Source organism: Canis aureus, chromosome 26 (genome assembly GCF_053574225.1).
Source record: "Canis aureus isolate CA01 chromosome 26, VMU_Caureus_v.1.0, whole genome shotgun sequence".
In the NCBI taxonomy this organism is placed as follows: Eukaryota; Metazoa; Chordata; class Mammalia; order Carnivora; family Canidae; genus Canis; species Canis aureus.
The window spans coordinates 5,657,286-5,679,679 of record NC_135636.1 but is presented as its reverse complement, the minus strand read 5'-3'; the positions used below and the strand labels follow the sequence as shown (position 1 = coordinate 5,679,679).

The 22,394-nt window shown below is 39.6% G+C and overlaps 1 protein-coding gene across 6 annotated transcripts in view; it reads right to left on the bottom strand.

Annotated features, from left to right (window-relative positions):
* Positions 1-658: 658 nt before the first annotated feature.
* The window catches only part of NAPB (NSF attachment protein beta), a 41,140-nt gene continuing 19,404 nt past the window's right edge, over positions 659-22,394 (bottom strand). For 3 of the 6 annotated variants that reach the window (XM_077871945.1, XM_077871947.1, XM_077871948.1), the window contains exons 3-11: positions 21,970-22,086; positions 20,036-20,082; positions 19,809-19,886; positions 12,514-12,569; positions 12,266-12,350; positions 6,486-6,590; positions 5,126-5,194; positions 4,705-4,755; positions 659-3,545 (exon numbers count right to left, since the gene is read on the bottom strand). In XM_077871945.1, coding sequence (XP_077728071.1) covers positions 3,435-3,545; positions 4,705-4,755; positions 5,126-5,194; positions 6,486-6,590; positions 12,266-12,350; positions 12,514-12,569; positions 19,809-19,886; positions 20,036-20,082; positions 21,970-22,086 — 719 coding nt within the window. In that variant the 3' untranslated portion in view covers positions 659-3,434. Of the gene's footprint in view, positions 3,546-4,704; positions 4,756-5,125; positions 5,195-6,485; positions 6,591-12,265; positions 12,351-12,513; positions 12,570-19,808; positions 19,887-20,035; positions 20,083-21,969; positions 22,087-22,394 lie in introns of those variants that run through there. The other 3 variants (XM_077871946.1, XM_077871950.1, XM_077871949.1) reach the window with 3 other exon arrangements.

Sequence of the window (22,394 nt, the reverse complement as noted above, 5' to 3'; positions counted from 1 at the left end):
CACTATGATGGCTTCCATTAGGAAAGAATTCTGGGAAAAGACATTTGAATGTGAATTAAACTAGAATGATCAACTTCTCAGAATGCCTACCTTGTCTACCACTCATTTTTTAAGATTTGCTTTGAATTATCTTTAAGCTGTTGTGAATATAGTTATGGACTTGACCACTGTTCTCGGAGGGGAGGAGCTGGCCTTCACTAGCCCCGGCCCCAAACTGCATCCTCTTCCTTCCCAGGGGCTCATGTCATCCTGTACAGACATGTGCAAAATGACAGGTACACCCACATTGCAAACAGATCTAGGGGCTTCAGGGTTCTCACCTCCCCCACCCAACAATCTTTTAGGAACCCACCTCACTGCACTTGGCAGGTGACTGGCCTAAGGGATGCTAGTGAGTCCTTGCCAAGGGTGGCCAGAAGGGACTGCCCCTAGAGGCTGGAAGCAGGCCTTCCTCATAAACTTTGCTGGCAGAAGTGCTACAGTGCCCAGAATCCCCACCAAGGGATGGAGGTTGTGACGCAGCCAAATGCACGTCTGGATGGATATTCAGAGAGCCTGGAGAATGTCAACGTCCACTGCCTTAACTAACTGCAACAACTTCAAGGAAAGGAAAATACTTTTGATTTGTGTAAATTTGCGTAGGAAAGACCCATCAAAATAGGATTCATAATTTCCACTTTATTTTCTGTACAGGGTGACATAAAACATACTCTTTCTGCTAAGGGAGAGTGATCATCACGTGGTTAGTTTTCATAACATAATCCTCCACCGAGAGCACAAGGGAGGACACCCCGCAGAGCCCGACACAGCACTTGGCAGGCGGAAGCCTGCCCTTGGCCACAGCTCACACTGCAGGCAGGTGGGACGCAGGCGGCATGCTGTGCTGCCAGGTCCTCTAAAGGAAGCCATGAGGATTTGCATTTGGACATTTTAAATGCACATTATCAGAAGAAACAATAAATGCACACACCTTGGTTACAGGGATGTCACCACACATGGTCACAACTGTGCAAAAATACTGTTCTCAAATCATTAAATAAAAAAGGAACTCACACAAGCTATAAAAATGTTGCCACAAAAAGCAAAACTTTCCTGTAAGAAATTTTAACTGACTTTGACTATGAACTAACCCCAGATCTGCTAAAAGTACAAGAACCGGAACATAAATAGTCATTACATTTTATTCATAAAGAACATTCTGTAACTCCTGAAACCTAAGAGTCCTGGTACTACCCTATGTTGATAGGACCTTTCCTTCTCATTTTTCTCTTCTGGCAGTTCTGTTCTAGCCATTACAATTATTTTTACTCTTTTCATGTAAACTATTAAAAAAAAAGAAAAATCCTTAACTCAGCCACTGATCCCAGTGTTTATGTCAATACAAGCAGGCAACTCTCCAAATGACGTAACAAAATGGTACCAGTCCTGTTTTTACAAACCACTCCTCTTTCTCAGACAGGGCTGATGGGACCACAATGAAAGTCTGAGGAATTGCCTGAAGAGAACTCATTTGGCTCTCATTTTATGTGGTCAGACCAGAAGGTCCTTTTAACAAGTGAAAACAAACATTGCACACTAATGATGAAACAAGCGTGCTGGCAGGCTAGGATTTAAACACTCTCCAGATGGGACAGACTTACAACCTGAGGACACAGGCTATGAAGGTACTCTCCATACTTCACTTTCATGAAAGTGCACTTGGCGGGTTGTGGAACAGATTAGGCAAAGGAACTCACTTTCTGCTCTAATCATTTCTTCCTAAGAGATTCTGACAGGAAGTGGGGAAGTACCAAACGGACTGCATTCCAAATTGTACCGTGACAGCTAGCTTTCTCCTAACTCCCAGACCTCTGAAGGAATGGCAGGACACTCACCAGATCCCAGCACCCAAGGCCAGAGTGGTATTTTGGCCCACTCTGATATTGCTGACCTTTTCCAGCAGGCTACATTGGCACATGACCCCACAGCACACCAGAGGGACAATCTCCCTACCAGGCCTCAGCTGGCCCTTTCCAGCCACTTTATTACTTTCTCCGTTGTCTCAGCCCAATCTGCTCACTATCCCCACACTCACTATCCTCCACACTCAGCCCTTATCCTGGCTGGCCACACCCTCTACTTCTGACCAACAAAAGCCTACCAATCCCAACGGAGGAACATCCAAAAATGAAAACACACCCTTCAAATGCCAGTTTCCATCTGACCTAACATGGAAAAATTCATTATCTGTCTTTAATGACAGCAGCATAACTTAGACCCAACAAGCTAGGTCTGGCAACAAATGCATGACCATGTCTAGAGCAGTGTCAGCATGTAAGTTCGTAAATTAACAAAGTATGTTATGTAAATCAAAATGACACAACTGAATTCAAACATACAAGCCAAAACAAACCCATTAGCCGAGAGCAAAGTCAAACTTCCTCAGAAGCTAGTTGCCTTTCTTCTCCAACTGGACACACGGTAAACCTCTGTCCTATATTTACCCCTTTTAGTATATGGGTAAAATCAATGACCCATTCTGTCTGCGGCCAGGAGGAGGACTCACACGGCAGTGGCACAGCAGGCACCGTCTCAATGTGGGTAAGTGCATGAACATGAAAGTAAACAAAAGGGACATGCAGTCACATCACTTTTATGTGAATATAAAGAAAGGGTTCCACCCCAACTAAAAGTGGAAACTCTCCAGGAAAAGGAGAAATTCTGTTTCATATGGATTTCATGTGTGTGAAGGAGTACACATCCATCAGACTCATCCTAACATCTGCCCACACACATCAGCAAGCCCTGCCAGGAAGCTCCCTGTTCTCACAACATTAAGCAAGTGATGCTGGCAGACCCCGGCTGTTCTGAACTTTCGCATGCACGTCCGCATACACAACAATATAAAAAGCAAACAAACAGGTCACTAGCACCATCAAAAGAATCACGATAACAACAAAATAAACCAGTTCTGGTAAGTGAAATCATTAAAACTCATTCCTAACAATCACCCTGAACTAAACCCATATACTTAGAGAAAACATCCAGGTGCAAATTTATTTTCCATAAATGGAAAATATGCAAAGCATCTATTACAACAATTAGTAGGATGGGTACTCCAGTCCCAGAAAATGACAAAAATATGTGACCAAGTTAAACACAGGCTCTGCAAATATGAAAATAACAAGAATAAGAGTCTGAAGTAATTATCTCAAAACTCTGTAATGTTTCTGGGGACTCTGACAAGCATGAAATAGCCCATCACACCCACATTGTGCACAGGAGCTTCCCAGCCATCCGTTTTCACAAAGACACAAACACAGGGAGCTTAAACACACAGATGGTTTGGCTCATGTGCAAGAGAATTAAGCCATTAAATGGGCATCCCATAAAGATCATGTGGCCCTAACATGAACTAAAGAGGAGTCAGCTGCATGCCACAAAGACACAAATGTTCACTTTAGGTCCCCATCTCCTTCTCCATCCCCTTGGATGGACTTTTTGATACGAAGCAACATGGTTGTGAGCCACTGATCCAAGCGAGATATTGAATCAAATTCCTTCACCTAGTTGAAAAAAAAAAAAAAACAAGAATTAGTCCATGGAAATAAAACACAAAGAAACAACACCCCAAGCTGTTTAAACATTTCTAGTGCTAATCCCTCCAACTGTCTTCATTTAAATCATTCATTCCAGTTTAAAACTTTCTTCATTAAAATGGTTTGTTTTGGGACACCTGGATGGCTCAGCGGTTGAGTGCCTGCCTTCGGCCTAGGGAGTAATCCTGGAGTCCTGGGCTTGAGTCCCACATCAGGCTCCCTGCATGGAGCCTGCTTCTCTCTCTGTGTCTCCGGCCTCTCTGTCTCATGAATAAATAAATAAAATCTTATAAAATAAAATAAAATATAAAATAAAATAATAAAATAAAATAAATAAAATAAAATAAAATAAAATGGTTTGTTTTGTGACTATTTTGATGGAGCTAGTGACAAGTTCCTGTTCTTTTAAACCACTCCAATGCTAACATGCTGAGCTCCTAACCACCTTTATAATTGGACCTTTATACTTAATGTGATAAAGGAAATGAGAGGCTGTATAAGGGAACATGAAACATTACGGTGCAGAGACAGAATGTGTGATAGTGGAATCCCTTTAACTCATTTCAATGCGTTACCAAAGAATGATATTTGAATAGGATGTGAATAGTTTGGTAGCGAAAGTCAAAGGGGGGAAACATTCCTTTCCACTACTGCTTCAAAGCCATGATGAATAATGGAGGATACTGAGTAATCGCCTGATTCTAAACATAAGATGGCAAATAGGGGAAAACAAAACTAACGAATATAAAAAAGTCTTCCACATTTCTTCCACATTTCTTTTATTCCAAGAATATAGCAAACTGTTTTTATATGTTAAGTTGCATTTAACTGATTTTACTTTACACTTATTTACGGATCAAATTATTTTCAAAAGAAAACATTCAAACAGCAAATTGTACAGTATGTAATATTCTCTCTCAAACTTGTTTTTCAGTTAAATTCATCATGGCTATAGAACTAAATAATTGTAAAGGTTTGTGGGATATATAAAATATGGCTTTTGGGAAAATAAAACTTAGGTATACTAGAAAAATGTTCAAATAAATGTTCAGCACTCATACAATGAAAAGATGTTTCTGTAATTTAAATTTTAATGAATGCACTATATCCCGAATGCATAACTTACTGCTTCAGTATAAGCTTCACTGTTCTGTTCTTCGTGAGCTTCTAGAAGTTTCTGGTAGCATAAGTATGGACAAATTAGTTTGTTACGCTAAAAAGTTTCAGCTACAAATAGATACTTTAAATCCAGAAATAGCCTTAGTATCACAATAACTAACACTGCTAAACACCTTCTAGAATAGAGAAAGTACTCAAATATAAGCCACGAGTTACCCCAAGTCAGGGACCTAGTTTTTGTGCTAACATTTCTGAGCTGCTTGGTTTAGAACACAGTGCTTATGTCCTTGACTCTGTTGGCATCTAAGACCTATTACACAAAAGCAGGAGAGTACCAGTGCTCCTCAGAGAGTCAGAGCTTCACTTTAGGCCCAATCCCACCTTACAGCAAAGGATTTTTTCTTCTTCAAAGCTGTGATGTTACTTACTTTCAATAACTTACATTCTCTTGAATCAGTAAATGCTGGAAACATTTCCTCATATTTCTCAAGAGCAAGCTGAAAGAGAAAAGTTAGTTGTTAGTATTTCACTCACTAAATCAGGACATAAAGCCCCCTTTTTTTTATAATCTCTTTTTTTTTTAATTTTTATTTATTTATGATAGTCACAGAGAGAGAGAGAGGCAGAGATACAGGCAGAGGGAGAAGCAGGCTCCATGCACTGGGAGCCCGACGTGGGATTCGATCCCGGGTCTCCAGGATCGCGCCCTGGGCCAAAGGCAGGCGCTAAACCGCTGCGCCACCCAGGGATCCCCATAAAGCCCTTTTTATCTGAATATCTTACTACAGTAAGATTTATCTGCAGCCTATTTAAATATAGAAGTATGCTATTAAACTCAACATCAAAATCGACAGGAAACTATTCAATTTGAATTACCAACTTCAGTTAAGAATAAATTTTCAAACCAATTTTTCTGAATTAGGTTGCTGTAGAGAAGATAATGTGGACCAAATCTAATTTGTAAAAACTCATAGACCAGATGTCTGTTTCCATCCACTACATAGAGAAGCTCTTCCTTAATGCTGTCCGGATCCCACGTAAATCCCAGTGAGAGCTCTGCTCGAGGCTTGGAGGGAAGGACGCCTTTCCCTCAGCAACTTTACTTCCACTCTCCCAGCCACAGACGTGATGAAAGCAAGGCTGCCCAAGTCCTTGCCTCCTGTCTTCCTACTTGATTTTGGAGTTTGAAACAAAGGATGTTATTCTACTTTGTCTCCCTCTTTGTTCCCTCTTTTCTTTTCTCTTTTTCCCTTTCCTTTCCCTTTTCCTTTCTTTTCTTTTCTTTTTTTTTTCTTTTCTTTTCTCCTTCCTTCCTCCTTCCTCCCTCCCTCCCTCCCTTCCTTCCTCCCTCCCTCCCTCCTTTTCTTCCTCCCTTCCTTCTTTTTCTTTCTTTTCTTAGATTTATCTATTTGAGAGCGAGAGCATGAGCAGGAGGGGCAGAGGGAGAGGATCTCCAGCAGACTCCCCACTAAGTATGGAGCCTGACACAGGGCTCAATCTCAGGACCCTGAGCTGAAACTAAGAGTCCGATGCTTAACCAACTGTGCCATCCAGGTGCCCCTGCCCCCTAATTTCAGTAAAGCAAAACTACTGAAGGGAATACAGCTACCATTTCGGCAGCTGTTTCAAGATTACAGCTAGGATGCACAGCATAGTGTTACTGTTAGTATTATTATTAATGCACACAGTTTGGTCTTGCTTATAACCAGTATCACCCAACAAAGTATATCATGAATGACAGAGGACTGAGGCCTGTTCTCATGAGTAAAGTGCTGCCACACTCCTTACCTTGGCATTCAGCTCATCTACTATGAAGTGACAGAGGGCTGCTTTAAAAAAGTAGTCCTTTGCACTGTACTTCAACAAAGGATTATCCATGGTGTTTGCCCCAACCTAGGCACAGAAAGCAGAATTAGATTTCAAAGGTTTGCCTTCTTATAGTAGGCAAACTGATCCTTGTCTGTCCTTTAGAAAATATTTGTGTATCTTACATCAGTTTAGCTATCAATCTATCCTTTAAACTCAGTATCATAGACTTACAACATCAAGAAAGGAGATCTTAAGCTGAATGAAAAACAACTACCAACAGATGACAGCTCCGAAGTGACAGAAATGTTAAGATTACAGAACAATGATTTTAAAGGAGCCCTCATAAAAATGCTCCAACAAGCAATTATAAAAATGCTTAAAACTGAAGAAAAAACAAAGCATCAACAAAGAAATTTCCAGCATGAAAACCCAGTAAGATATGAAAAAGAAACAAATGGACATTTCAGATGTTATTTATTTGAGAGAAAGAGAGAACAAGCAAGGGGAGAGGAAGAGGCAGAAGCAGAAGCAGAAGCAGACTCTCTGCTGAGCAGGGAGGCCAACTTGGGATTCAATCCCAGGACCCAGAGATCATTGCCTGAGCCGAGGGCAGATGCTTAACCAACTGAGCCACCCAGCTGCCCCACAAATGGAAACTTCAAAACTAAAAAACACAATAATAAAAAACCCCACAATAATCAGCATAAAAAGTAGATGGGTTCAATAGAACAACAGGCAGGAGAGAGGAAAGATTCAGTCGTCACTGATGACAGAACTTTAGAAATTACTCAGTCTGAATAACAGAGGCGACAATAGACTGAAAACAACAACAGCAGCAGCAACAACAAATGAACAGACAGCATGAAGGACCTATATAACTGTAAAATAAGGTCTAACATTCAAGTTGTCTAAGACCTGGGAGGGGAAGACAGAGAGAAGGGCTGAAAATGTACTTGAAGAAATAATGGCTGAAGACTTCCTAAATTTGTCAAGAAAGATAACCTATAGATTCAAGAAGTTTAGTGAAACCTAAGCAAAGATACCCAGGTCAAGCCACATAAACTTCTGAAAAACTTAAGTTAAGGAAAAAACTTTAAAGTGGCCAGGAAAAAAATGGTACTTTACCTACAGGAGGAAAACAACTTGAATGACAGTAGACTTCTCATCAGAAGTCATTGAGGTCCTAAGTGATGCATTTTTCATAAATGCTAATAGAGAATAATCGTCAACCTAGAGCTATATACCCTAGGAAAATAAGCTTCAGAAATGAAGGATATCAAAACACTCCCAGATAAAGGAACATACAGAATTTGTCACCAGTGAAATCTGCCCTAAAAGAATGGCAAAGGAATGTTCTCTAAATGGAAAGGAAATAATGAAAGAAGTAATCTTGGATCATCAGGAGAAAGAAAGAATACAATAAGCAAAACATGGGTAAACACAATGGGCTTTTTCTCCTTGTGTTTTCTACATTATGTTGGAAGACTGAAATTAAAATTTATCATAGATGTGGTTCTCAAAGTATGTAGAGAAAACAATTATATACTGAATGAGGAGGACAAAGGGGCATAAAGTAGACTTCTATATTTCACTCAAAACAATAAAATAACACATCAGCTTGTGATAAATCATGTACTAGTTACACCCAGAGCAACTAAAAACAGCTAGTCAAAGACACTTACTTGAAAACAGTACAGATAATCAAGCAACCCACTATATAAGGCAGGAAAAAGAAAACAGAAAAATAAAAAAACAAAACAAACAGAAAACAATAAATAAAACAGCAGACTTAAGCCTTAATATATCAATAATTACATTAAATGTGAATGTTCTAAATACACCAATTAAGAGACAGAGATTGGGAGAATGGATTTAAAAAAATCATGACACAGAGCTATATGCTGTCCATAAGAAACTCACTTCAATTACAGTGATATAGGCAGGTTCAAAGAAAAAGGATGGGAAAAGATATGTCATATAAATATTAATCAAAAAGAAGCAAAAGAAGCTGTACTAATATCAGATAAAGTAGACTTCAGAAAAGAGAGAACTAATAGAGATAGTGGGGGATGTTATAAAATGATAAAAGTGCCAACTCACCAAAAAGACATGGCAATCCTAAATATGTATGCAGCAAACAACTGAGCTGCAAAATATGTGAAGCAAAGAATGATAACGAGAGACAAATCCACTCCAGTCTCAACAATGGATATAGATAGAAAATCAGTAAGTAATACAGAACTCAATAATGCAGTCAACCAAGATCTAATTCACACTACAGAACATGTCACCAAGCAACGGCAGACCCACAGAACAAATGCCATGTCAGGCCATATTCTGGGCCATAAAATAACTATAAAAAATTGCTAAGAATTGAAATCGCACAGAGTATGTTCTCCAGCCATGATGGAATCAAACCAGAAATCAACAACAAAAAGATAAACAGGAAAATCTCCAAACACTTGGTAGTTAACCAAAGCACATCTAAATAACTCACAGAAATCAATAAATACAATGAAATAAATAAAATAACAAAATAGTGAGACATAGTCAAAGCCGTGTTTAGAGGGGAACTGATAGCACTAAACATGCATATACAACAGAGGAAAATCCATAAGCTCAGTTTCTGTCTCAATTCTCTAAAAAAAGAAGTGTAAAATAAATCTAAAGAAAGAAGGATGAAATAATATTAGAAATCAATGAAACCAAAAACAGGAAAACAGAAAAAAATCATTGAATTCTACCTAATGTTTAAAGAATGAACACCAATTGTTCATGAATTCTTCCAATGAGAAGGGATTACTTCCCAACTCATTCCATAAACCCAATATTGCCTTGCTATCAAAACCAAAGATCTACAAGAAAATTAAATATCCTTAAAAAGAAAATTAAATATAAATATCCTTATGACTACAGACTGAAAACCCTCCACAAAATACTAGCAAACAAACTGTGACTTATAAAAAGGACTACACATCATGACTATACAATACAGGATTAATTTTCTCCAAAGTGAGGTCTTGTCTTTGTCTGTGGCTCCTGGGGTGGCGGGGGCGGGGCAGGGGCCATGGTGGTCATCTCTAAGCTTGGAATATCCTGCCTGAAAGAGTGTTTTTGTTTACCTGGGTGTCTCTGACAACGTGCTTCAGCTCAACCTATGGAGGGACTAGAGAATAAGATCAGCTATGTCTGTGACTGAGACATAAAAATTCTAGAAACCCAGTACAGGTGAACTTCTTCCCCTGTTGGCAATATTCCATGCATATTTTCATCACACATCATTGTTTGGAGAAATAAGTGCTATCTGTACAACTCCACTGGAAGGACAAAAGGAAGTTCTACTGGATCCTGCCCCAAGCACCCCTTCCTTTTGCTGATTTTAATCTGTATTCTTTGGTATAATAAACTATAACTGTGGTTTAACAGCTTTCACGGAGTCCTGTGAGTGCTTCTAGAGAATTATCAAACCAGAAGGTGCTCTTGAAGATCCCCAAACTTCACAATAATCAAGAAGGATTTATCTCAGGAATGTAAGGTTGGCTCAAATATGAAAATCAATCAATGAAATACCACATATTAATAAAGAACAAAAACCATACGATCATCTCAACAGGTGCAGAGAGAAGTACTTGACAAAACCCAATATGCTTTTAGGATAAAAACACTTAATAAAGGAAGAGAAGGGTATTCCCTCAAACTGATAAAGCGTATCCACAGAAGACCTAAGGCTAACATTCTATTTAATGAGGAAAAACTGAAAGCTTTCTAAGATGTGAACAAGACAAGGATATGTGCTCTTGCTACTTCTATTTAGCACTGTTCTAGAAGGTCTGGTCAGGGCAAATAACAAGTAAATGAAATAAAAAAGATCCAAATTGGAGAAGTTTAGCTATCTGCAGATAACACAATTACATGATTTTGTACAAAATCTTAAGGCATCAAAAAAACCCAAAAAAACAAACAAAAACCCCCAAACCCATTCTAGCTAATTTCAGCAAGGTTGTCGTGTATAAAACTAGCAATTAACAAACTGAAGAGGAAAGTGAGAAAACTCCATTTACCACAGCATCAAAAAGAACAAAATACTTAGGAGTATATTTAACCAAATAAGTGCAAGGCTTACACACTAAAACTTTAACATATTACTGAACAAAATTAGAAAGATCTAAATAAATGCAAAGGCACCCTCAGTTCACAGTTTGGAAGACTTAACAATGTTAAGATGTCAACACTTTCCAAACTAGTGTATGGATTCAATAGAATTCCCATCAAATTCCAGCTGGCTTCTTAGCACAGACTGACAAATTGATCCTAAAATCCATATGAAGATGAAGATGAAGAGTCCCAGAATAGCCAAACAATCTTGAAAAAAAAAAAAAGATCAAAGTTGGAAGACTCATAGTGACTGATTTCAAAACAAAGCTACATAATTAAAACAGTGCGATACTGGCATAAAGACAGACATGTAAGACAAATGGGACAGAACAGAGGGTCAAACAGATTATCAATTTCCATTGAGGGGGCCAAGGATAGTGTATTCAACAAAAAGCGCTGGGAAAACTGTATAGCAACAAGCAAAAGAGTGAAGTTGGATCCTTACCTAACACTGTATACAAAAATTAACTCAAAATGAATCAAAGACCTAAACCTAAGAGCTACAACTATAAAACTCATTTAAGATTTCATGTTAAAGGGTATCAATAACAGAATAAAAAAGCAACCCACATAATGGGAGAAAATATGTACAAATTATATATTTGATAAGGGATGAATAAATTATTTAAAATGAGTTAACATATAAATATAAATAAAATATGAATATCTAAATAAGAATTTCCAAATTCTTAGAAACAAGAATTTCTAAAATCCAATAATAAAAAACACTCAACTCAAAAACGGGTAAAGAAATTAAACCAACATTTCTCCAATGAAGATATACAAATGGCTAATGAGTACATGAAAAGGATCTCAACATACTAACCATGAGGGCAATCAGATGTAACAGAAATCAAAACCACAATGAGTATCACTCCATGCTCATTAGTATTATCAAAAAACAAAACCAAAAACAAATCAGAAAACAGAAAGTACTGATGAGGATGTGGAGCAACTGGAGCCCCTGCACAACACTGGTGGGAATGTGAAATGCAGCTGCTGTAGGAGTCTGGCGGTTTCTCAAATAGTTAACAAGAGACTTGCCAAATAAACCAGTAATCCCTATCCTAGATATATAACCAAGACAATGGCAAGCCTCCTCTCCTAAAACCATGAACACAAGTGTTCAGAGCAGCATTATTCATAATAGTTCAAAAGTTAAGAAACCTCAAATGAGGTTTCAACAGGTAAACAAACTGTGGAATATTACTTAGCTATGAAAAGAAATGAAGTATCATTACATGCTAAAACAAAAACGAACCTTGAGAAAACTATGCTACGTGAAAGGAGCCAGTCACAAAAGGCCACCTATCCTAGAAAGCCCAGAATAAACAAAACCATTGAGACAGAAAGTAGACAGTGGTTTCCAGAGACTCGGAGGAGGGGGGGAATAGGATGTCTTTTGGTGGATGTCTTGGAATTAGGTTCTTGGGAAGGTTACACAATTTTGTAAATATACTAAAATCCACTGTTGTATTCTTAAGATATAGATATATAGGTATAGATATGTATCTCCCCTGATAAAAAGTAAAATTAAATAAAAAGTTTAATTAAAAAAAAAAGATTCAGAGTGACTTCTGCTAGAAGTTGGCAAGCAGCCTCACCTGCTCGTAGATCTCGATGGCTTTCTGGTACTGCTCCAGCTGGGCAGCATACGCTGCCACTTTGAGCAGACACTTGTTAGCCGAACTGAAATCAAGAACCAGAGCAGAGTGAATAACAATCCAACAGAAAAATGAAAAGGTATCCCATTACATCTTCATTTGGTATAGCCCAATATGCTCATAAAGATTTGTCTCTTATTGCACATAACAAAACTCATTTAATTTTATTAAAAAAAAAAAGCACTTGCCTGTTGGATTCTTCCCCTTTGTAATAATCAGCTGATTGTTCATAATGTGCGATGGCCTGAAATACACACACATGTTTTATTCAAACTACTTCTCTGAAGATCTGTATTTAAGAACTACATTTGCAGAGGTATTATTTTTACAGATAAACCTATTTCCACAGCACACCTTTCACAACTTGGCCTCCTTCCTTTGGGGAAAACCAGAAGCATGCACATCCAGAAGCTTGATGGCAGAATACTGACCATCCATCGGAATCTCTTCCTCTCTTCCCTGGGAGCAAAGGCCCAGCTATACCTCCCCCAGCCCCCACTGTAATTCTAGGCAGCTGTGACCTGCTATTTGCAACCGAACATAAAGAGGCATGCTCTGGGCCTCTCCAGACTTGGCCCATCCATCTGACTGTGTATCTCATTCCAGGCCTCTTCCCTTCCCAGGAGCCACAATGGTAATGACCAAGTCTGGAGCAACAGCAGCAGCCACAAACTGAAGATGGCACAACTGCTCTCCACCTGGTTCCTAAGAAACTACAAAGGGCAGAATGTACTTCAACCACCAAGCACCCACTGCTGCCAAACCAGAATATAAGTGTCTCTACACTGGATGGTTACATGAATATGATGGCATACAAAGCCCTATTGCATTTTAGATCTACAGGTAGCTACAGCAGCACAGACTTTACTCATAAATACCTTAAATGTCATCTAGAATAAGGGTGCTGCCTTCAGTTTAAAATGTGTGGTGCTGAATTAACAGTCAAGTGAAGAGAAAACAAGTTGCAGGCTGGAAAGCCTTGGTCATGTTGTGGCATAAGATACAGTGAAATCAAGCATACAACAGCTCAGAAGGCAGAACACAGTCCTACTGTAGCCAGAAACTCCACGGGAAGAAGCTCTATGCAAAGAGACAGATGACAGTGTGTACTGCTGTTTTCAGCAATGTTTTGTGAGAGAACAACTCTGGAAACAATCAGCTTGTTTTTTGTAGGCAATTATAAAAGGAATAGGCAAAGTGATAGGGCCTCATAAGACTAGAGAGCTCAATGGCTTCTATCCCTCAAATGACAAAAGATAAGTCTGAACATTTTAAATTAGGGATTCAACACACTTTTCTGTAATAGCCTAGATTATAAATATTTTAGGGTTAGTGAACTATGTGATCTGTTGCAATAACTTATTAATTCTTCTGTAGTGCCACAAAAGTGGTGTGTCTATGTTCCAAAAATTTATTTATAGACAATGAAACTTCAACTTCACATGATTTTTGTGTCATGAACTGCTGTTTTTCCTAACAGTGATTAAAAAAGGTAAAACCTATTCTTAACTTATGGATGTACATAAACAGGTGGTGGGTCTGCCTTAAATTTCAAGGTTTTCCCAGTAAGTCCTTAAGAGGAAACTAAGCATTATGCAAACATCAGACTACAGGTGCTCCCTTCCCACTAAGCCCATAGATTCAAGGAAGTCCTATGTAAGACCTTAAGAGAGGGGCACAAAGATAAGAAAACAATAAATAAAACAGGCCAAGGAACTATGCTAAAGACAAAGAACACTTTGGCTGTGGTTCTTTAGAGCTGACTGGAAACAAACAAATCTGGCCATAGAGCCTCAGCCCCCACTTTCTGCAGGTACTACTAGTGTAATGACCAAGACCAACAATGACTTGGTTTACAAAATTTGTTTACCTCTGAGGCCTCAGGCTGGAAGGGGCCACAGCTAACGTTAGCCATATCTGGGCTGCAGGGCACTATGGGCAGTGCGTGAAAAATCGATACTTCTGGGTTTAAAGTTATGTATTGGGTCTTTATTGTCAGCCTACCCTAATACGCTCCTCAACCAAATTTTCTGAGTATTATTTATAACAGGGGCAAAACTGGAAGCAAGGTAAGTGGTTAAATATAATAGACTACTGTGATAAGATTAATAATAATGACAGGGGTGCCTGGGTGGTTCTATTGGTTAAGTGTACAACTCCTGATAGCTCAGGTCTTGATCTCAGGGTTGTGAGTTCAAGCCCTGCATTGGACACCTTGCCGGGTGTGGAGCCTACTTAAAAAAAAAAAGGGAGGGGGGGGGGAATAATGACAGTCAATATGGAAATTTCTTCATGAAATTTTACACGAACAGTCATGAAAGAAAAGATACATTTTGGCCCTCTTTCTACACACACACAGAAAACAGCTGGGACAGATTCTGTTGGAGCCTTTGTCAGAGCTGTCACATGATCAACATGCACATCCTTCCACTAAAATATAAGCTCTGTGAGGGTAGGTTTCATGAAAATTTTGCTCATACTATGTCCCTGAGCCTAGCATAATGTCTATCATTCAGTAGGTGCTCAGTAAATAGATGTTAAGTGAATGAAGGCAAACTGCATTTCAGATGATAGCCCCCTATTAAACTACTGCCAATATTTTAATCTAAAATGCCCACAAAAGAAAAGTTTTTCAGTGAATTCCTAGTTAGTCAAAAATAATCTTCTCTGAACTGTCCTCATGCTCTAAAGTATTTAGCATTCTTTTCTATCATAACAAATGGGGTAGAGTATGAGAAACATGACCAAATCTTAGTAGAGTATCAGATAACATAACCTCCTAGGGGTGGGGTAGGGAATATCACTACTTATCTTGCTAGTTCTCACAACACCAGAACTCAATGAACAGTGTTGGGTTGAACTGTATATAACTGTTGTTTTGGAGGTAAAAATAAATGGGTAAATGTGGATAATCTGGTTTAAACTAATAGTTCTTAAATAATTGTACTGGTTCATTGAAATTGTATAACTGTAAACTATGGCTAGATTTATCATAGCAAAAAATAAAACTAAAACCTAGTTTTTAATATTGCTAATTAAATCAATAATCAAATTTTATGATAATCCTAAGTTTTGACAGAGGCTGTAGTTGAACAGAAGCTATAGTTGAAAGAAAAATTTGTAATAGTGGCTTAACAGAAGTTTGTAGAAAAGAGGTTGTCACAGGTCATGATATCTTTGGATGTTCACACCTAGTTTGGAATTTTAACATGAAATGAAATTTACCAGGCACAAGCAGACCCTTACACACTTAGAAATCTGCTCGTTGTTTCTTACCATTTCAAAGACCATGATAAATATCAAAAGCCACCAATAACAACAGCATACATAACAATAAACCAGACACAAAACCAGTTCATTATCCCATTATTTAAGAAGACTAAAGGAAATGCAGTAATACTCCTCCTTGAGGAATCTGGTAAATGTCATGATGCTGGAAAATACATGAACCCTGAAATGAGAGACAAGACCTTCTAGGACTGCAGTCCTCCTAAGTGTCTCAATTGCAAATGCAATTTCAAAGTCTCAAACTTAAGAGTCCACTTTATAGGTAGATTTAAACAGCTTTCAGATGGGATCAATTCTTTTAGAACATATACCCCCAGACAGTATTGAACATGAACTTGCCACAGACACACCTACAGAGTAGCAAACAGTATTAAATCATGTTCTCCAGGGGTTGAAACATAAATGGAGCACAGTTCCTCTGGGTCATCTGAAAGCCCATTTAGGGGCACCAAGGAGGCTCAGTTGGCTAAGCATCTGGCTTGTGATTTTGGCTCAGGTCATGATCTCGTGGGTCATGGGACTGAGTCCCAAAGTCAGGTTCTGCACTCAGCAGGGAGTCAGCTTGAAGATTCCACCCCTCCTCCCTCTCCCTTTGCCCTCCCCCCTTGCTCGCATGCACACACGCACTCTCTTTCAAATAAATAAATAAATCTTTAAAAATTTTTTTTAATTCCATTTAAAGACGACCATTATTTTATTTCATAAAATCAAAGAAATAATGTGAGTCTTTGAAACTTCACATACTTTGTTGTTCACTAGCTAAAATCTATAAATGACTCAGAGAACATATAGCTGCTGCATTAAAAGGGAAAAAATTCACTTGTAATAAATGAAATGTAAGCTACCTTACACTACAACATCTGTCTTTAACTGACTTTTCAAACATAATATATATAACTCATAATATAACTGATTTTTCAAACTTAAACTGCAAGCACCACTGACTATAATCTGGTGAATCCTACCAGGGAAGCAAGGGCAATGATGTTTCTAAACACAGAAACTCAAACATCAGGGAACACCACAAGGTAACAACCCTGTGTGTGCTGAGTAATACTCTTAAATTGCTTTTAAAAGGGCACATCACAACAATGAAGGGAGATGTCACCTGCTGGCCAACTTACATTATGGCAGGAACGCATGAGTTAACAGGCATCAGAAGCTGCCATGACAAATCATATTTTTTTTCTAAAAGAAGGAAAACAAGACTATACCATAGATCATTTTATCTATCCTGAATTTTGTGGAGACCCATGTGTGAAGTGGTTGCCCAAGAACATGCCCTGGCAGCAGAGGTGGCACAGTGCTATAAGCTCCTGCTCAGAGTGCTCTCCTGACTATCCTGGGTAAGGAGCCAACAATGCAGCCTTTGCTCTGCATGAGTGCTGTCCCAAGATGATTCAACCTCAATAAAGATACTGTGCCCACCCAAGACACTGACCAAATAAATATCTCAGCCACATAAGACCCATCTCCTTTCTGTTCCATCATCAATTCTGCACCAGAGAACAAAGAAGGGTTCAGGTTTGGGTCTCCTCATCCTTTCCAGAGTCTACAGACAGCTTCTCCAATGGGGAACGGCACATGCAAGGCACTCAGTGGCCCTGATTTAGTCAAGAACAGAGTATCCTTAGAAAACCATGGCATTATTATAACAAAAACGGCCAATCACGAATGTTATGTAACAAGTCAGTAAATTTTGTGCTGCATAGCCACAAAGTGGTATCAGCATGAAGAGAGAGGGCAAAGGTTAACGATACCAATCCAACTTTAGCAGTAAGAGACACCTCCTCAAACCAAAATTCTATGTGCTTTGATAGGTACATGCTATGGCAAAGATGGGTACATCATTTGCTTATTTATCAGAGGCTCTTGGGATACCTCAGTAAACCAGAGGCACAGCTCTGTGCTGATATGCACACCCACTGTAGTGCAGAGAAAGATCATGAATAACAGGAATGATGAGCAAGCATTTGTAGACTATGATGTAAGGTGAAAATGTGCTGCAAAAAAAGAAAAAGCTGAAGTGGGGGAGGTGTCTGGGTATCGTATTCATGACAGTCTGGGATTCCAATTTTAACTAGGTGGTCATGATAGGTGTCATGGAAATGGTAAGAAGTGAGCAAAAATTTGAAGGTCATGGGGGAGTTTTGCCATGTAGGCATTTGTGGAAAAGCCCCACAGAGGAAACAGCTACTGAGATAGGAGCTCATGTGGCATGTGTGCAGATGAACAAGAGGTCATGCTGGCCACAGCATGGTATAGCATGGTGGAGGAGGGTGGGGAAGAGCAAGAGGAGAGTTCACAGAGGCACAGAGGTCAAGAGGCGAATCAGTCGGGCCTCAGAGGCCACCTGCAAGGCTCTGACTATTCCTCTGAGTGAAGAGGAGGCAACATCAGGTTGTAAGCAGTGGAGACAGTCTGATCTACTTTTGATAAGAATTGCTCTGGCTGCTCTGTTACACTGGGGCAGGGAGGGGACACTATTATTGACAAAAAAACAAAACAAAAAAAAAAACAGGGTAATGTATATCAAATTATCATTTTATATCAGGAGAAAAGTTCTCATGTTGGCAATAGTAGCCATCTTGCTAAATTCCAAGTGGCTGACATATTACACCTACTCCCTTGATGGTCCACTGGGATTTTGGTTAATAAGCTATTTTTCAGTATAAAGCCCCCTTTCTCTGTGAAAATGCACAAAAGCAGAGGAAGAGTGAATCCAAAAGGATTGAATGCTGAGGACCCTGTGCCCAAGGCTCAGAACTCCAACAGGAGAAGAAGGAGGGAGGCCAATCTGGAGGCTCCTTGCAGAGATCTAGGCAAAGCTGACAACAGGGTAGTGAGTGGTGCCCAGACTTGGAAGTTTGGAGGACAGCACCCCAGATATTACCCACAGGCTGGATGTAGAGAAAGAGAGGAAGCCAGGATGCCTGTGTTTGGAGCGGAACATAACAACAGGGTATCAGAATTCTGACTCAGACACACCGGGTTGGAGGCAATGGTTGGCAGGCAGGAGGGTATAGGAATCTGATGTTTGGAGAGAGGTCTGGGCTGCAGACACATTTGCGAGCCACTGGCATACAGATAATCTGTAAAGCTGTGATAATGAGTACAGAGACAGTAACAGGGGAGCAATGTGGACTGAGAAAAGACAAGGAATCCACCCCAGGGTGCCCCACACTAGAGGGTGGGGGAGAAGAGGAGGCATCATCAGGCACTTGTGCCAGAAGCCGAGAAAAGACATGAGATGAAAGAGAGGAAGAGCGATGTCTGTCTGAGGCTACAGGGGGCTCAGGGAGTGTCCTGATCATGTAGATAGGACACAGCTATAATCCTAAAAGCATGGCTGGTGTTCATTAGCCTGGCAGGAATGACTGATGGCCTGCACTACTGTTTCTCCTTCTCACTCACACCTCCTGTCTTCTGCAGTACTCAGGACGTAACACAAACCTCTGTCTCCAGTCTGGGCCAAAGCAACCTCTGGAGTCTGACAAACGTCTTCCTCTTGCTGATGTGCCCTGAGCCCTGCTAGTGATCCCATGAGAAGACAGCTTGAAACAGGAGGAAGCTCCGCACTTGGGCCAGCATTGCCTAAGCTCTGCTGGTTCCAACCTGAGTCGTCCCAGACCGCATAGTCCTTCGAAGCCCTAACTTCCACATCCATAAAAGGGCCTCTGTGTTGTAAAGCTGAAAAGCAGTGAAACTCAGAGCATGCCAGTAAAGACAGCCTGGGAAACAGGTGCTCAGTGAGCAATTTTTTCTGCCTCTTTTCTTTTACTACTACAGCTCAGAAAACCAGACCTACATGAAGCAAGTGTGTCCAAGCCAGTGTTTAGCAACCTTCCTCCTCCAGGTCAGGGCCTGAATATGAAGGTGTGCATGAGCCCATAGCCCTGAAGTTTCCTTTATGGGGCTGCAGAGGCCTTAGCAACCAAGAGGAAGACTTCTGCTAATATTGCCATCCTAACACAAATCACCCAGAACAGAGATAATAAGGAGGCTGGGGAACTCTTACCCAGCTCTCAGATAGAAGGCATTCACACCAGTCCTCAGCCTGTTAGGCCCCCAGTCTCCATGTGAAAACATCTGATGACTCTGCACCACTCAACTCTGCTGGAAGGGGTAGGGCTCCCCAAATCATGTCATTTATCTGCCTTGCACCCAGCTGTGGAGGAATCACACCCTGGCTTACCTTCTCGATGTCTACCAGTTCAGTCTCATAGATCTCTGCGATGGTGATGTGGTGCTTGGCTGCGATTGTAAACCTTCCCTATGGGGAAAAAACAAAACAGAGTCACGTTCTGCTTTTGCTTTTGAATGCCAATCCCTTTGGGAAGCAAAAAAACAACAACAAAAGTACTACTGTAAACCATCTCCAGGACACCACCCCACAGCTGCTCAAGCAAGGCAGTGTCTTACCATGTCTGTGTAAATGTCGATGGCTGCGTTTAAGCAGTTGATAGCCTCTGAAGCGAAGGCATTTAAGAAAAACAATGAAAAAATCCATTCAGTCAAAGAGGGTTCCGGGGAGCCTAGCTGCTATTAGAATGTTAAAGAGGTTGCATTTGGGGTAAAATGCAGGCAGGTGAGTTAGTAAAAAGCAAGTAGAAATCACACACAAGGCCAGATCCCTCAATATGCTCAGTCCCTAGGAGGTGTAGTGAAATTTAGGGAACTAGAGCTGGAGTAGGACTGGCTCAATACTCTCAACCTGACAGTGAAAACTCCATCCAGGGCCAAGACTGCATATAAAACCATGCAGGCTGTCATCAACACGGATCAGCTCTAGTTGCTAAAACATAAATGCAAATGCATTTTTTACTGATATCACGTATATATACATGAATTCTGGAAGACAGTCCTTCACAAGGAAGATCATTTCAATAGACTTGACTCTTCATGGAACCAAAATCAAAAGCACTTTAAAATATCTGAACAACTCCTAAGGGAAGTTAACATTTCATACAATGTTAAAAGATGCTAACTTTTAGTGTACTAATATATGCCAAAAGGAAGAAAACAAATGTAGTACGTGATATTACTAATAAATTCTTTTTTTTATTTTTTTATTTTATTTTTTTATTTTTGCTAATAAATTCTATGAATTTTCTAAAACACTGAGCCAACAAATTTCCTGTCACAAAAGGGTGGTGTTTATAATGCTGACATGTGAGTGACAGCTCCAAATTTATTGCTTTTGCTTTAAAGGCAATAGCAAAGAGAAAAGGTCTGATTGAAGAATTAGAAAGGTACACATATTAAAAAATTAAAAGCAACTTCCTCCCAAACTATATTAAGAAACGTGGACTGTTACATCCTTAAACATACAGAAATATATACATTATCCATGATGCCACTCAAACCCACTGCTAGTATTTTGATGCACTTTTCCTTCTAGTGTTTTCTGGATGCAGTTCCATATGCACACATTTTTTTTTTTTTTTGTAAATTTGAGACCTCAATTCTCATGAGGCTCTTTGGTTACCATTGTGGACATTTACCAGGTCACTGAAGATGCTCTGAATCCAAGGACTTTAATGCTTGTACCATATTCTAGAATACTGATTGCATTATAATTGTATCATTCTATCCTTGCTGTTCATTTAGGCCATGTCCAGTTTTTCACATTCAGAAACAATGTGATCAATCTTTATATAAAAGCCCTCAAGGCATCTTCATTCTCAACGATACATTCATAATAAAAGTTGGGATTTCTGTGTTAAAATGCACTGCTAAAAGAAAAAAAAACAGAGACTCCACAGCTACCAGTGCATGTGCTGCAGAGAAGTTAGTGCTTTTAAATGCTAAGTGTATAATCTTAACTAAAAAGAAATAACATTTGCAAAATTTTGCCACTTTAAATACCCAAGTTCATTCTTTCTTCAAAATCAGCACTTCAAAAACACTTTTTAGATGAATACTGTGTAAGTTGTTTTTAACTATCAGATGTTATAATCTGCCATTAACTGGATCTTAAAATGCACCAGGTATTTAAAAGTGAGGAAGCATTAGTTTTCTTTAATGAGTTATAATACATTCATAAAATTAAGGTAATAAGAAGATATAGATAAAATTAAAGCTAATTTCCAAAACATTCTCCAAAATGCACTATAAATGGCATTTAAGAAAACAGTGCTATCAAGTAAATAGCCATGACAAATTGAACATAATTTTTCCTCATAAAAGTTCAAAATGATTATGGAAAAATCCCTATAGTTACTAAAATCTCTACTACCCCAAAGCACAAAAACTTCTTTTTACCAAGATTCCAAGGTCCAGAAGTGCACCCCGTGAAAAAGGCCCCCGACACCAACCCTACAGTCTTAGTTGCACAGAGATGGAGGACATCTTACCTTGAGGGTCTGCCTTCTTGTAAGCATTGCCAGCATCCACGAAGCTGGTGGCAGAGTCATGCTTGCTCTGAAGCTGCATATGGAGCTTGGCTGCCTGACAAAATGCATTTCCTGCAGCTGAAGAAGACAAGTCACTACAATTAGTCACAGAAGAGCAAGTGTTCCCAGAGTGGCCTGTGCTCTAAGTGTTGGGCCTACTCCTAGAAAAGTTCCTTGTCAATGAAAAGCATTCCAGTCAGAAGCACACGTAAATGTGATCAAGTGCATCTCAGATGTGTGTGTAAGAAAACCAGAAGCAAGTTGAATGATGACAAAAGCTTCTCTTAGCCCTAGGAGATCTCCCAAGTGGCACCTGGGCAACAGGCCTCCATTAAGTACTAAAGCCAGTCATGTTCAACTCTGTCCTCCAGCAGATACTAAACACT